Source organism: Pavona decussata, unplaced genomic scaffold (assembly GCF_977016875.1).
Source record: "Pavona decussata unplaced genomic scaffold, jaPavDecu1.1 SCAFFOLD_217, whole genome shotgun sequence".
Lineage (NCBI taxonomy): Eukaryota > Metazoa > Cnidaria > Anthozoa > Scleractinia > Agariciidae > Pavona > Pavona decussata.
Window position 1 is genome coordinate 1,184,968 of NW_028145622.1, and position 12,291 is coordinate 1,197,258.

General features: G+C 38.1%; 2 protein-coding genes across 12 annotated transcripts in view; one reads left to right on the top strand and one right to left on the bottom strand.

Annotated features, from left to right (window-relative positions):
- Positions 1 to 12,291, top strand: part of LOC146459734 (uncharacterized) — a 159,204-nt gene that overhangs the window by 140,356 nt on the left and 6,557 nt on the right. For 5 of the 11 annotated variants that reach the window (XM_085089049.1, XM_085089052.1, XM_085089055.1 and 2 more), the window contains 12 exons: positions 5,301 to 5,370; positions 5,488 to 5,565; positions 6,351 to 6,418; positions 6,702 to 6,867; positions 7,787 to 7,948; positions 8,061 to 8,138; positions 8,598 to 8,665; positions 9,001 to 9,160; positions 9,377 to 9,538; positions 9,658 to 9,735; positions 10,106 to 10,173; positions 10,866 to 10,979. In XM_085089049.1, coding sequence (XP_084945175.1) covers positions 5,301 to 5,370; positions 5,488 to 5,565; positions 6,351 to 6,418; positions 6,702 to 6,867; positions 7,787 to 7,948; positions 8,061 to 8,138; positions 8,598 to 8,665; positions 9,001 to 9,160; positions 9,377 to 9,538; positions 9,658 to 9,735; positions 10,106 to 10,173; positions 10,866 to 10,979 — 1,272 coding nt within the window. Of the gene's footprint in view, positions 1 to 3,514; positions 3,566 to 4,177; positions 4,297 to 5,208; positions 5,371 to 5,487; positions 5,566 to 6,350; positions 6,419 to 6,701; positions 6,868 to 7,786; positions 7,949 to 8,060; positions 8,139 to 8,597; positions 8,666 to 9,000; positions 9,161 to 9,376; positions 9,539 to 9,657; positions 9,736 to 10,105; positions 10,174 to 10,865; positions 10,980 to 12,291 lie in introns of all 11 variants that reach the window. The other 6 variants (XM_085089060.1, XM_085089059.1, XM_085089054.1 and 3 more) reach the window with 4 other exon arrangements.
- The window catches only part of LOC146459735 (borealin-like), a 135,543-nt gene that overhangs the window by 96,897 nt on the left and 26,355 nt on the right, over positions 1 to 12,291 (bottom strand). The gene's annotated exons all lie outside the window — the stretch shown is intronic.

Here is a 12,291-nt window from a genome sequence, read left to right on the forward strand (position 1 = left end):
AAATTCCTGAAATTGCATTCTACAATAATCCAGTTTTTAATAAATAATATAAATCATAAAGGGCGTTTGCAAGAGCGGAGAATATTTTCAAGAAAACTTGGATTTTTTCCTGAAATATTACCTGGGATTTTCAATTTCCATGCAAGAAACCGAAACAAATCAATCGTGTTTTACGACGTCAAACGTCGGAATTATTTATTATTTGTGGTTGAACTGTTTCTCGGAATAAAGATTAACTGACATGCCTCGAAACAAGTCACACAGAATTTATCATCCGCAATACATTGTAAAGACACTTGAAGTTTCCGCGAAGTATAACTATAAAACTATGCGGCTTTGTTTGTGGACTGTCTGGCGTACTTCACAGTTTACAGATTAACTGAAAGGCAGTAAAAGGCGGCTAGACAAACTTGATGTTTTTCTAATCTGATAACGACTGAAGATGGCACTTTTTCTAAACTACTCAAGTTATTTTATCTAAAACTGTGCGCAATTGAAAATTCAATTCGTTGAATTTTGTTTCCTGGGTTGAAAGTTTGATCAAAGAAATGCAATGTGAAAAAGAAACATTGCTGTCGTTTATTTGTCTAAAAGCTAATTTATGTGCATGAACTGTAAATTGAAAACAACCGTACCGAGAAACTCGCATGCAAATTGATGCTAATTCTACAGTTTGAGCCAAAGGAAATGCTCATTACACGGAATGCCCGCAGGGCATGACGTGTCTAGGTTTCGGTCGGGTATCTTTTTCTTCATCGGTGTCATAAATGTGCACATTAATTTATGCATTAAACTCTGTCCTCCCCTAGTAAGGATATATTGTTCTGATTGTCTTCAACAGAAGCGGCCCAATCAAAATCTATTTTTCAGGCACATATCACGAGAGAGGGGACCCACTCATCACTTCTGTGTGACGTCAAATCATCATTTGATTTATTCATTAAAACTAGATTAAATTCTTCCCTCTCCCAGAAGGGATCTATTGTTTTGATCGGTCTTGAACAAAAGCGGCCCAATCAAACTCCATTATCTGCGCGTATATTACGAGGGAGGGGACCCACTCATCTCTACCGGTGTGTGTGACGTCAAAGCAAATCATCATTTGGAAAAGTTGTTTTCGTTCAATGGCGGCCACATGTCTGAATTTAAGACTCCGGATCTGCCGTTTTCAGAGAGAAAACCAACCTTTTTCAAGCAGTAAATCGAAATAATAACTTCTAGGTAGTACTCGACAGTTGAAACGGCGGAAATTGGGAGAGTTCACAGCAAAGAAAATCCGCTTCAAAAAACAGATCGAATGATCAACGCGAGGGATTAGAGCTAGAGGAGGCCAGACCAGTTCAGCGGGGTCATGACGTTATTGCATAGTTATTTCTGGTATGATTCCTAGTAACGCAACGATAAGTATCACGCAATATATCTGAATAAAACCATTCAGACAATTATTTCAATGGCCAAGGGAGGATATTTTTTAAATATCTGCGAAACATACAATGGGGAATAATTGGGGCTACATTAAGCATTCCGTGTAATGCCATTAGAGGGGCATCTTGTTAAATAGAATACTGGAGCAATGGTGAGTTGAAAAGATGGCAGACAAACAGCTTGAATTTATAGGATTTTTTTTACAATGAGTCCTTAGAGAAGAACCGGTCAACTAATGAGTCTTTAATTATTAGCTGTTGGCCGTGAGTTTCAATAAAACCTCGAAAGCAAACCAGCTTCATTTGAATCTGTCTTGAAATTTTCTGGTCCGGCGGGGTTAAATGTCGTGTTCGTTACACTAGCTAGGTTTTTGTTTTGATGAGACCAAAAACGGATTTGCGAACACGCCGTATATTCTGTTATCAGGAATTACGTGGCATTAATCTCTCTGCCTTTTACTGCACCAGATCCAGCTTGGGCGACGCGTCGAGTTTCCAGGATTCGCACTATTAATTAAAAGTATATTTTCACCTATGACGTCGTAAAATGTGGTTAATGTTTCGGCGCCTTTTTTTTTTTCTTTTTATGTTTCAATGTTGGCTTCATGTCAGAAAAATAATTCGGTTTCTTGGAATGAAAATATGGTCATTACGATGCTTTCGAATTTCCACTTTTCAACGAGAAGTTTGTCGAGGCAAACATACTTATTATCTTGTTTCGGCATTTAATACTGTGTCAAAACAAGAAAACGTTTGAGTGTAATTCAACACTTTAGAGAAGAACCGGTCAACCCTAAGTTTTCTTCTCCATCCCGCATGATTCGTGTTTGTAGTTAATTAATTTGTTGACGTTCTATAAGATGATAATTTATTTCGGTTTCTGAGAATAAAGAAATAATTGCGTTTTTTTTTTTTTTCTGAAGCTCGCTCTTCAGTGTGAAATACATCGAAGCCAATCACCACTGAACACTGAGGCCTATATAACTTAAGTAATCTAACAGATCGAGGAGAAAGATAACAACAAAGCGTTTAGACGGACAGAGGATGAATGTCTTACCAGATTGTACTAATTTTTTTATTTGAGCTGATAGCTACGTAGCTTGCCTAATCGGGGAGGGAGAGGGGGAGAGATAAAAAATGGGGGACTTTCCCTCATTTGTCCACTTATTTTTCCTCGTTCCCACTCCCCCTCCCCCTCCCTAAATATTACGCCAACTACGCAGGCTATGAAACTGAATGCCTTTTTGTTTCCACAATTAGTAACTGTTCTCACAAGCATAGTTCGTCAGAACATTTTGCTATAAAAATCCCTTGCTGTCATTTGGTTGACTAAAAGGACAATTTTTACCCAGTGAATTAAATAGGGAAAAACTAATATAGACTGCCGATTGATTAAGCTTGCATTATAGTTTTTTGCCGAACGAAAAAATTCCACAAACGGACGTGACGCCACTCAAACGTGTTAAAAAACAAGCATACACGATCCTTGCGTGCGAGGAATCCCAACGTAGGATTAAAAGCTTGCATCTTCCACCCTGAACGCAAATGTACGCATAGACAAAGACGAACACCCGTAAAAAACAAAAACAAAAACTTCTGGCAATGGCTGAGAAATAGCCTGGCCTCAAGTGAAGTCATTTGAAAATATGCGGACCGCCACGGAAAACGCACTTTTAACTATGATTTTGTCTTTTGTTATTGCAAATTTTGTTGGTATTGTTATATTGCGTGACTGAAACCAGCAATTCTTTTTCTCGCTTTGTAATCTTTGGTAAGCGTTTCGAACATTTTTTGTCGGTTATCATGGGAGAAACATAAAACGTTTAGTTAGGACGTCAATAAAGGATGAAGAAAAAACTTTTCTGTGTCAGAAAATGCATCCTTTATCTAAGTAGTGAATGTGAAATCTTACTCAAGCGTCTAAGAGGATTTTAAATGATTGACCTCTGTTCCTTGGGTCTAGTCAGTAAGTTACTTGTCTATGAAGTTAGTGGAATGTTTTGCCTCTTTGAAACATAACCGTCTGTTCTTGAAAAAAACAATAAATAGAGTAACTAATGTGGGCCAATTATTGAAATTTTCTCCTGTAGCTAGCCACCTTTACAAGTCACGTGATGTAAATCATACCCTGGGCTTCTGAGGTAGGTATTTTAAATTTATTTTACCGTATTCATATTTTAGCCGAATGAGCCTATCTAGAATAAGCTTTTTTGGTCTCTTTTTGCCTAGGTGAGGGGGGGGGGGGGGGGAGGAGGCCGGATTCCCCCACACTTAACAACTCCGAGAGTATTAAGAGGAAAGTAGGGTGAAAAATTGCTGACTTCAAATGACGTTACATTGCTTCAATGGCGAGTTTACGCAACAGGACGGCTGATGTGGTGGGACGGCAAATTGTGCTTGTGTGACCAAGTGACGGCCAGGTATTCATGACTCTAGATTGTAACATTCCTACCGCTCGTGGTTTTCAGGTTGTCACAGATGAGAGAACACTAGTTTTAGTCGAAAATCGCCGAAAAATGTGAAGGTACTAAGATGTCATGTTGGTCACACAACGATATTCCATCGTCCCCTTCCCTCAGCCGTGCAAAAGCTCACTATTATTTCCCGAAGGCGTCTATCTTAGTCCTGTTTATTTTTCTTTGTCCCTAGAATTTATTGGTTTTTTGTTCATACAGACCTTTCTATTTTAAACTGTTTTAATGCAACGACAGTAACTTACAAACTAAACAAAAGAGCAAAACTTCGCTTCACAGCATTTTGAGGAAGACACTTGAAGAATTTATGGCGAGAAGTTCAACCAAAGCTGCAAGTGAAAGTGACGTCACACCAGCTGGTACGGAAACGCTGGCTTTTGATGACGTCAACTTAAGAGGTAAGAAATATGTTACTTCCTTTTTTAGAGGACTGTAGAGAGCCACCTCAGTATTGAACATAATCCTTCCCCTCAATAAGGCCAGAATTATTGCCGAAACGATCGGTTTTTGTATTAGTATTTGTCATTTAAACGAAGTAAATTTTTGATATAAATACCAATTGTTGTTTTCACTTTTCTGTGAGTCCACTTGGTTAAAAACTCCATTTTAAAAAGCCATATGTTACATGAAAGAAAAATTCAAATTATTTACGCGGAATTTTCTAGCTTAAGCGATTATGCAAAAACTTCCTTTCCTTCGCGTGTTTTAAGTCTCTGCCCGACCAGGAATTACAGACCCTCTAATCTGACTATTACCTATGGGTAGATTGCTACGAGTGAGGGATTGTGGTTTCGTTCGGGTGGAGGAATTAGGAATAGACATTGCGCCGACCAACAAACGAGTTTTTCGACATCTACTTTCCTTAACTCTTGTTTAATCACCTTTGTTAAACAGCGTTTCCTTGCAGGTCACTGTTTTAATTCCCAACGTCTCTTGCCACAGAGTCACTTTTAAAACACCCTGAAGAAGAAGAAAAAAAGCCGTGCCTTTCGAAATATTAGAGAAATATATTTCCCTGACCGTGAAATCTGCCTTGCTCTTTTTTGCATTAATTGTCTGCAAATGCCTTTTTTAAAGGATTTCCAATTTTGCTTCAAAGGATCCCGCAATTTCCTACTAGTACCAGATTCCTCATTTTTATCGGAGAGGGGAATAAGCCCCACTCTCCCTGCCCATACCTTATTTATTTCCACAAAATTACAACGATTTAAAGCTTTCACTATGCTTCGTGCAAGGTTTCCTCACCCCAACTCGCTTCCCTATACCAAATTTTAGGCGATGAATAGCACTTTTCATTTGCTTTCTTTTAGCCATAGCAGAGGTTTACAACACCGAAGGTAATGAGAGATACAGACAGGAAGATCTCAGCAACGCAATTCACTTCTACACGGAAGGAATTAACGTGAACTGCAAGGATGAAGAACTGAAGGCCGAACTGTACAGAAACAGGGCGGAGGCCTATTTTTGCTTAGGTTAGAATTTTCTAAATGTTTAGGCTTTGCCTAAGATATTTAAATGTGGCAAATTTAAAGAACATTTTGCATTGAAACGTCATTAATTTATTACCTCTCCTCTCTGTTCTTTTTCAGGAAATTATAATGATTCGCTGAATGATGCTAATAAAGCTACTGACTTACAGCCATCATTGGTGAAAGCGATTGTGAGAGGTAAGATTTCTAAAAATTTACATCTCGTTTTACCGAGGCGGCGGTAGCTAGTAGATTGTGATGTGACAAATTTCAAATCTTAAACACCGCTTAATGTTACATGCGCTGAAAATTAAGGGGCTGTTTACATGGAAGGAGGAAGATCCTAGCACAAGGAAGATCCTAGAAGGCGGATCAACTTTTCGTTTGGCTTACGTGCAGAAATTTCGGTCGGAGTGGCTACCAAGTGGAGAAGGAAAAGTAGAAAAAATGTCGGCCTTTAGCAGCCAAACTTTCGGCTGCCGCCATATTTGTTCTTTTTTGTTCCTAATACTAGGATCTTCCGAGCGAAGGTAGTTTACATGGAGCTAGGATCTTCCTAGTGTTAGGAAATTCCTATCTCTAGGAAGATCCTGGCGCTAAGGCCAAGTACAACTTTTTGGCTGTAAACTAAAAAGAGAAAACCAAAACATATTGCGCTAGGATGGCCCGCCCTCTAGGATCTTCCTAGTGCTAGGATATTCATCCCTCCATGTAAACAGCCCATTACTTTGCACTTTTGCCAGATTAAGCTATGCATCATAAAGTTTAAAATACCGCTTCAGCATAGATGTTGTATGCAAAATTTTAGTATTTCGACCTCAAAGAAGTCTTAGAAGTTAATTGCGCCTAAGCATAACCGTGATAACACACCAAAGGTGGCCTTGCCTTGGGTGCCCTTAGAAGTGTCCGCTAGTAATATTGTACGAGCCACCCTATTTTTAAGAGAAAACAATACCAAACTAACATTTTTCTTTTTTTGTTAGGAGCAAGTGCCTGTGTTCAGCTGAATCAGTTTGAGGAAGCCATCACGTGGTGTGAAAAAGGATTAGCCGTATCCTTTATTAAAGGTTCTACAACGTAAACTACTCGGATCAGATTTAAACTTTATTATTTTCCTTCATTCCTGATTTTAGGTGCCATCTTATGCACGACTGATCAGAACAAATGATTCTATTGTTTTTTCATGAATATTTCAATGCTTCTGTTTCTCTTAAATTCTCGAAGAGAAAACCAAGCAAACAAACGGACAAGAAGTTAAGACACCTCATTCATATGACATTTTGATATTGATATTTTTACACAAAAACTATCGTGGAAGTCTTGACTCATGTAAGATTGACAAAAACAACCAGACTTTGTTGGACTTAAGGAACCGTTCTGTCAATGAACAGAACAAGCTGCAAGATGCAGGCGGAGAGGACAATGTAAATGAATCTGACATCACAACTGCTACAGTAACTGAGAAAACACTGGATAATGTCAATGAAACTACTTTAAGAGGTAAGGAGTTTTAGTGTTGATATTAATGATCACTTTTGGTCAAAGAGCTTAAGACAGATTTATCGGAAAGCTGAGAGCCTAAAGCCGGCAACACACCTGGCGTTTTTTTTACGCTGATCGCCGCGATCGGCGAAAATCGCCAGGTGTGCCCGGTGCAGCGATTGCGATTTTCGTCGATAAAATCGCCAATACCTGGCATGTCAGATATCGGCGATTATTTTCGGCGGTATTCGCCAAGTGTTCCCATTCCTGCGAATTTCTACGTTTTTTGCTACGAATCGCCAGTAAAGCCAACCCATCAGGTTGGGCGATTTTATCACATGAGTTTTCACAACTTCCACATCGCCCCGATCGGCGAAAAAAATCGCCAGGTGTGTCCGCATCAATCGCCAAGCGTTTTTTCTGGCGATCAAAGTCGCCGCGATCGGCGTATAAAATCGCCAGGTATGTCGGTGGTTTAAGGCAAGACTAAAAAGGTCTTAAGGAGTATTCACAATATTACGATATTCTGTTGAGGAGGGGGGAGGGGGTGTTCGGGGGGAGGGTGGGGAGAGGGAGTCGGCATATCGTTAGTCTATCTGGTTGGAAAACATCATGACTCCATCAAATCCCTGGGCTCTTATTCGTGTTGGCAATAAAACCTTGTTTGTGAGGGCTGCGGAAATCTGCCTCCAGTAACCAAAAAAAGCCCCGAAGAGAGCCAATAAGATTGCCCGAAATTAAGGAAGAAAAGCAATTTGGAAAGTTCCTTTGAATGACCTACGATGCGACGAAATTGTATCATTAAGAATAAAATCATCGAAACTGCCATAGTAGTGCCTTTGCTGGAAAAACTCTTGCAGCAGCTTCTAATGAAGTCTTTTTTTGAAACTTTATTCAGAACTGATTGGAAGATGCCTTTTAATTTCCTTCATTTTAGCAAAAGCAGAGCTCTTCAAGGATGAGGGCAATGATGAATTCAGAAAGAAAGATTTCTGTAATGCCATATTGCTTTACACCGAAGGAATCAAAGTGAATTGCAAGGATAAAGAACTGAAGTCAAAACTTTACAGCAACAGAGCAACAGCACATTTTATTTTGGGTGAGAAATTTTTACGTTTTCACAACGTTGTCAAGTTAGTGTATTTCCATAAATTTACTTTAATCATGCACTCAACTACACCGTATGTTTCTTTTCACTGATTTTCGCGCAGGTAACTTCCATGATTCACTTAGTGATGCAAAGACTGCCACGGACTTACAACCGTCTTATGTCAAAGCGATTTTTAGAGGTAAAGATGAAAGCGTAACTGTAAGAAATTTAGGTTGTGATTCTAGCAAAAGACAATAAACTTGTAGCTGGAAGCATGCTTTATATTTAATTTAATATCCTTTCCGTATTTTAAATGTAAATTTCAACATTGTAACTTGTCATCTAACCTTGAAGAAATGTCACCAGAGGCAATAAGAAGGAAAGGAAGACCTAGCGTTCCTCCGGATTTTAAAAAAAGTGTTTAACCAAAACATCTACAGTTATTATTTAACAGCAATAAGACAAGCAATGATGAAACTATAATTAGTTAAAATATTTGTGAAGTCTGTTGATTGCAGAGATTTCTGCGGCAGCCAGTTTTTGTGTGTTTGTCAACAAGAAGGAGAAAGTTTTGCTACAGTACTTATCGTATTTTAGAACTGATTCGTGGAGGTATATCCAAGTATTATGCCGAACTGACATTATTTTGATTTATTAGGAGCAAGTGCCTGTGTTCAGCTGAATCAGTTTGAGGAAGCCATCACGTGGTGTGAAAAAGGATTAGCAGTATCCTTTATTACAGATGATACAATGAAAAACATTGATCAACTTAATTCAAACTTTATTACTTTCCTTTATTCCTGCTTTTGGGCACCGTCTTAGGCCAAGCTGATAAGAACAAATGATTTCCTTGATCTGTTGTGATAATTTTAAAGTTGCTGTTTCTTTTTTAAAAAGAAACAGCGATTTTAAATTTAAAAATTCAAGAAGAGTAAACTAGGAAAATTGAATGGACAAGAAATTCATACATCCCACCAATATGACCTTTTGCTTCGTTTTCCGCATTTGCCAACTACTGATATTTTTACAACTATCGTCTTACAAGTCTTGACTTGTGTAAGATTGACAAAAACAACAAAACGTTGTTAGAATTAAGGAGCTGGTCTGTCAATGAACAGAACAAGCTACAAGATGTAGGCGGAGAGGACGATGCCAATGAATCCGACGTCACAGCTGCTACTGAGAAAACACTGAATACTGATGATGAAACTACTTTAAGAGGTGAGGCCGAGTTTTAGTAATGATAACTTATGGTCCATATAACTTGTTGCCAGTTTTATTGGAAAGATGAAGGTCTAAGACGAAATAGTTATTAGGGAGTGTTCATGATTTGCTTTAATAAGTGTGTGGGGTAGGGTGGGGTGTGGGTTTGCCATGTTGTCAGCCTATCTTCTGGAAAAACAAATGCAAGATGCTTTTTACTTTCCCTCATTTTAGCAACAGCAGAGCTCTTCAAGAATGAGGGCAACGATAAATTCAGAAAGAAAGATTTCAGCAATGCCATATTGCTTTACACCAAAGGAATCAAAGTGAACTGCAAGGATGAAGAACTGAAGGCCAAACTGTACAGCAACAGAGCAACGGCACATTTTAATCTGGGTGAGGAGTTATGAGGTTTCCACAGTTTTGGCAAGTTAACCATCTTTTAACAAAAAATGAGAGTGCTTTATCGTTCGTTCATCAACAACACTTATTTATTTTCATTAATTTTCACACAGGTAACTTCCATGATTCACTAGGTGATGCAAAGACTGCTACGGACTTACAACCGTCTTATGTCAAAGCCATTGTTATAGGTGAGGGTCACAAAAGGAAATGGTGATCATATGGTAGGCTTTAATTGCGTCTGTTACTACAGTGTAATAACTCAAATCCTTGTAACAAGTCATCCAGTCTGGAAGAATTAAAACCTTCAGTAAAATCTCAATTAGACGAGCATTAATGAAACTATAATCAGTTTATGTTCACTGATTTGTAAAGTCTGTTGATTGGCCATATATTTTGAAGGCAACCAACTTTTTCATGTGTGATTTTGTATGTATGTCACAAAGAAGGGATAGTTTTTCCAAAGTACTTATCTTATTTTATAACTAATTCGTGGAGGCATGATACTGATCTAACATTAGTGAACTTAAATACTAAACTGTTATAATTTTGTGTTATTAGGAGCAAATGCCTGTGTTCAGCTGAATCAGTTTGAAAAAGCCGTCACGTGGTGTGATAAGGGATTAGCAGTATCCTTTTCAAATTAACTTTGCAATATCCCGTTCAGTAGGTCATAAAGGGACTGGGCTCTAGTTTAACATTGCTCAAATTGCGTCATTGAAAAAATAAACCCAATCGCCAGAGAGATCACATAAACTGACCAATTTTAATGTGATCTTTCTTTTGATGGATTCCAATTTCTGATCAAATAAAAAAAAAAAACTTATCCCCAGTTTCATTATGAACATAGGAACAGGCAACAGCAGAAACTTGACTACTGGCAAGGATCAACTTATTTAACAGGAATAAGTGGATTGTGACGTCATTTACTATATCGTTTACTTTCTTTGGAGAAGTGGTACGCCAAGAGGGATCCAAATACTGACAGCGAGGACATTGATAATTTGACATTTACAAGTGACTCTCTTAATTTTAAAACCATTTTATCAGATCGCAGCCTTTTAAAACATTCTTTTGAACCTCTCTTTAGGTCTTTCAAGTTTTAGTCTTGTCTTAAGCAAAAGAGCGGGATGTGTTAGGTGGAAACGTAGCTTGGCACACTGAGCCTCTTAAATGACATTATGTAAGTCAGTGCCAGACAATATAATATTAGGAAATAGTTTAATCTATAGATAATGACCACTCACTATTCGCTGTAAGGGTTTTTTAAATCCTTTATAGCACTTGTTTTTCACGTATTGGAAATCTTGACTAATGTAAGATTGACGACAACAATAAGAAGTTGTTGGAATTAAGGAGCAGGTTGGTGAGCGAGCAAAACGACTTACAAGGTACTGGGGAAAAGGCAGCGAAGGATCTGTCAGAAACGCAAACAGTAAGTTTGATAAACAACAATTTAAGTTTTATCCATTGATCATTGGTTATTAATTTAAAAAACAAATTTAATTAACAACGCTTATGGAACAGTTGAGTGGATTGATTCTATTAAAACCAAAACGAAAGCAATTACTGTGACTAATCACAACGGCACAATGGACCAATCAGAATTCGAAGCAAATACATGTAACCAGCAACGAACGCGGGAAAACGCATGCAAGCAAGCTACGTTTGGTCGTTTGGTTTAGCTTCCACTGGTTGAATAAAAGGGGGCGGAATTTGCCAACCATTTAAAGAAGGCAGTGAAGCAAACGCCAAATTACTTTCGATACTCAATTTAAAATCAGTATAGAAACATGTTGAATTGCGAAGTTTTGATTGACTTACTGAATGTATCCTATACAGTCAAATATGTTCAGCATCCAGACAAAGTTGAAAACGATGTTCACAATCTATTGAAAATGATCAGGTGATCGAAATTTCTAACTGCTGGATCTGTCGGCGTTTCTTAACTCAATAAAACTAGCAATACTTATAAGTACAAGTGCAAACGGTAGAATAGGAAAATGAGGAGTTTGTGTCTCTCAGTTGTAAAGTGTGTTATCAACAATGCGTACAGAATTTGGTTGTTTAGTATTTTTTCTTAAAGTCTGGAGATACCAGCGCCATTTGAAATGGAGTGTGTGGTAATTGTATTGCAGTGCTAAATATCACCATCCTTTTTGTATTTACGTCTATAACAAAAGGCAGCGATGCCAATACACCTTTGAAGGAGTCTTGCGTGAGTTAAGAGAAAGTCTCCCTAAGAACGTTCTGGTCGCTCAGACTTGAAAAATAGATTTGGCTTCTTTTTATGTATTGCAGGACTTTCACGTACAAATACCAAAACCACAATCCGCTTGATCGGACGCTTTACCTTTTACGAGTTTCAAAGGAGTTTTGGTTCATCCGAGAGAATCACCGCGAGGGTTTATGTCGAGGCTTAAATTAAGCACAACTTTAAACATGAATTTAACAAGAACTAGCAAACTCTATAAGAAATAAAAAACACAGTCAGTTATATTAAATCTTCAAATTGACCGGCTTAATGAACACCTAAGATTTCTTTTTTGTTGTTGTTTAACGTCTTTTTGTCCGAACTCGCAATAATTTAACTAAGCCGCCAAGAATATAATTAAAAAACATTTCGATGCATTTTTTCTTCCTTTTCATTGTCCGAGAGCAAACCACGTGAAATGCAAATAACTGCCTACAATTATTGGTCTGCTCATGCGCAGTACTGTCCAACAGTGTTTTGCTACAAAAAGTAT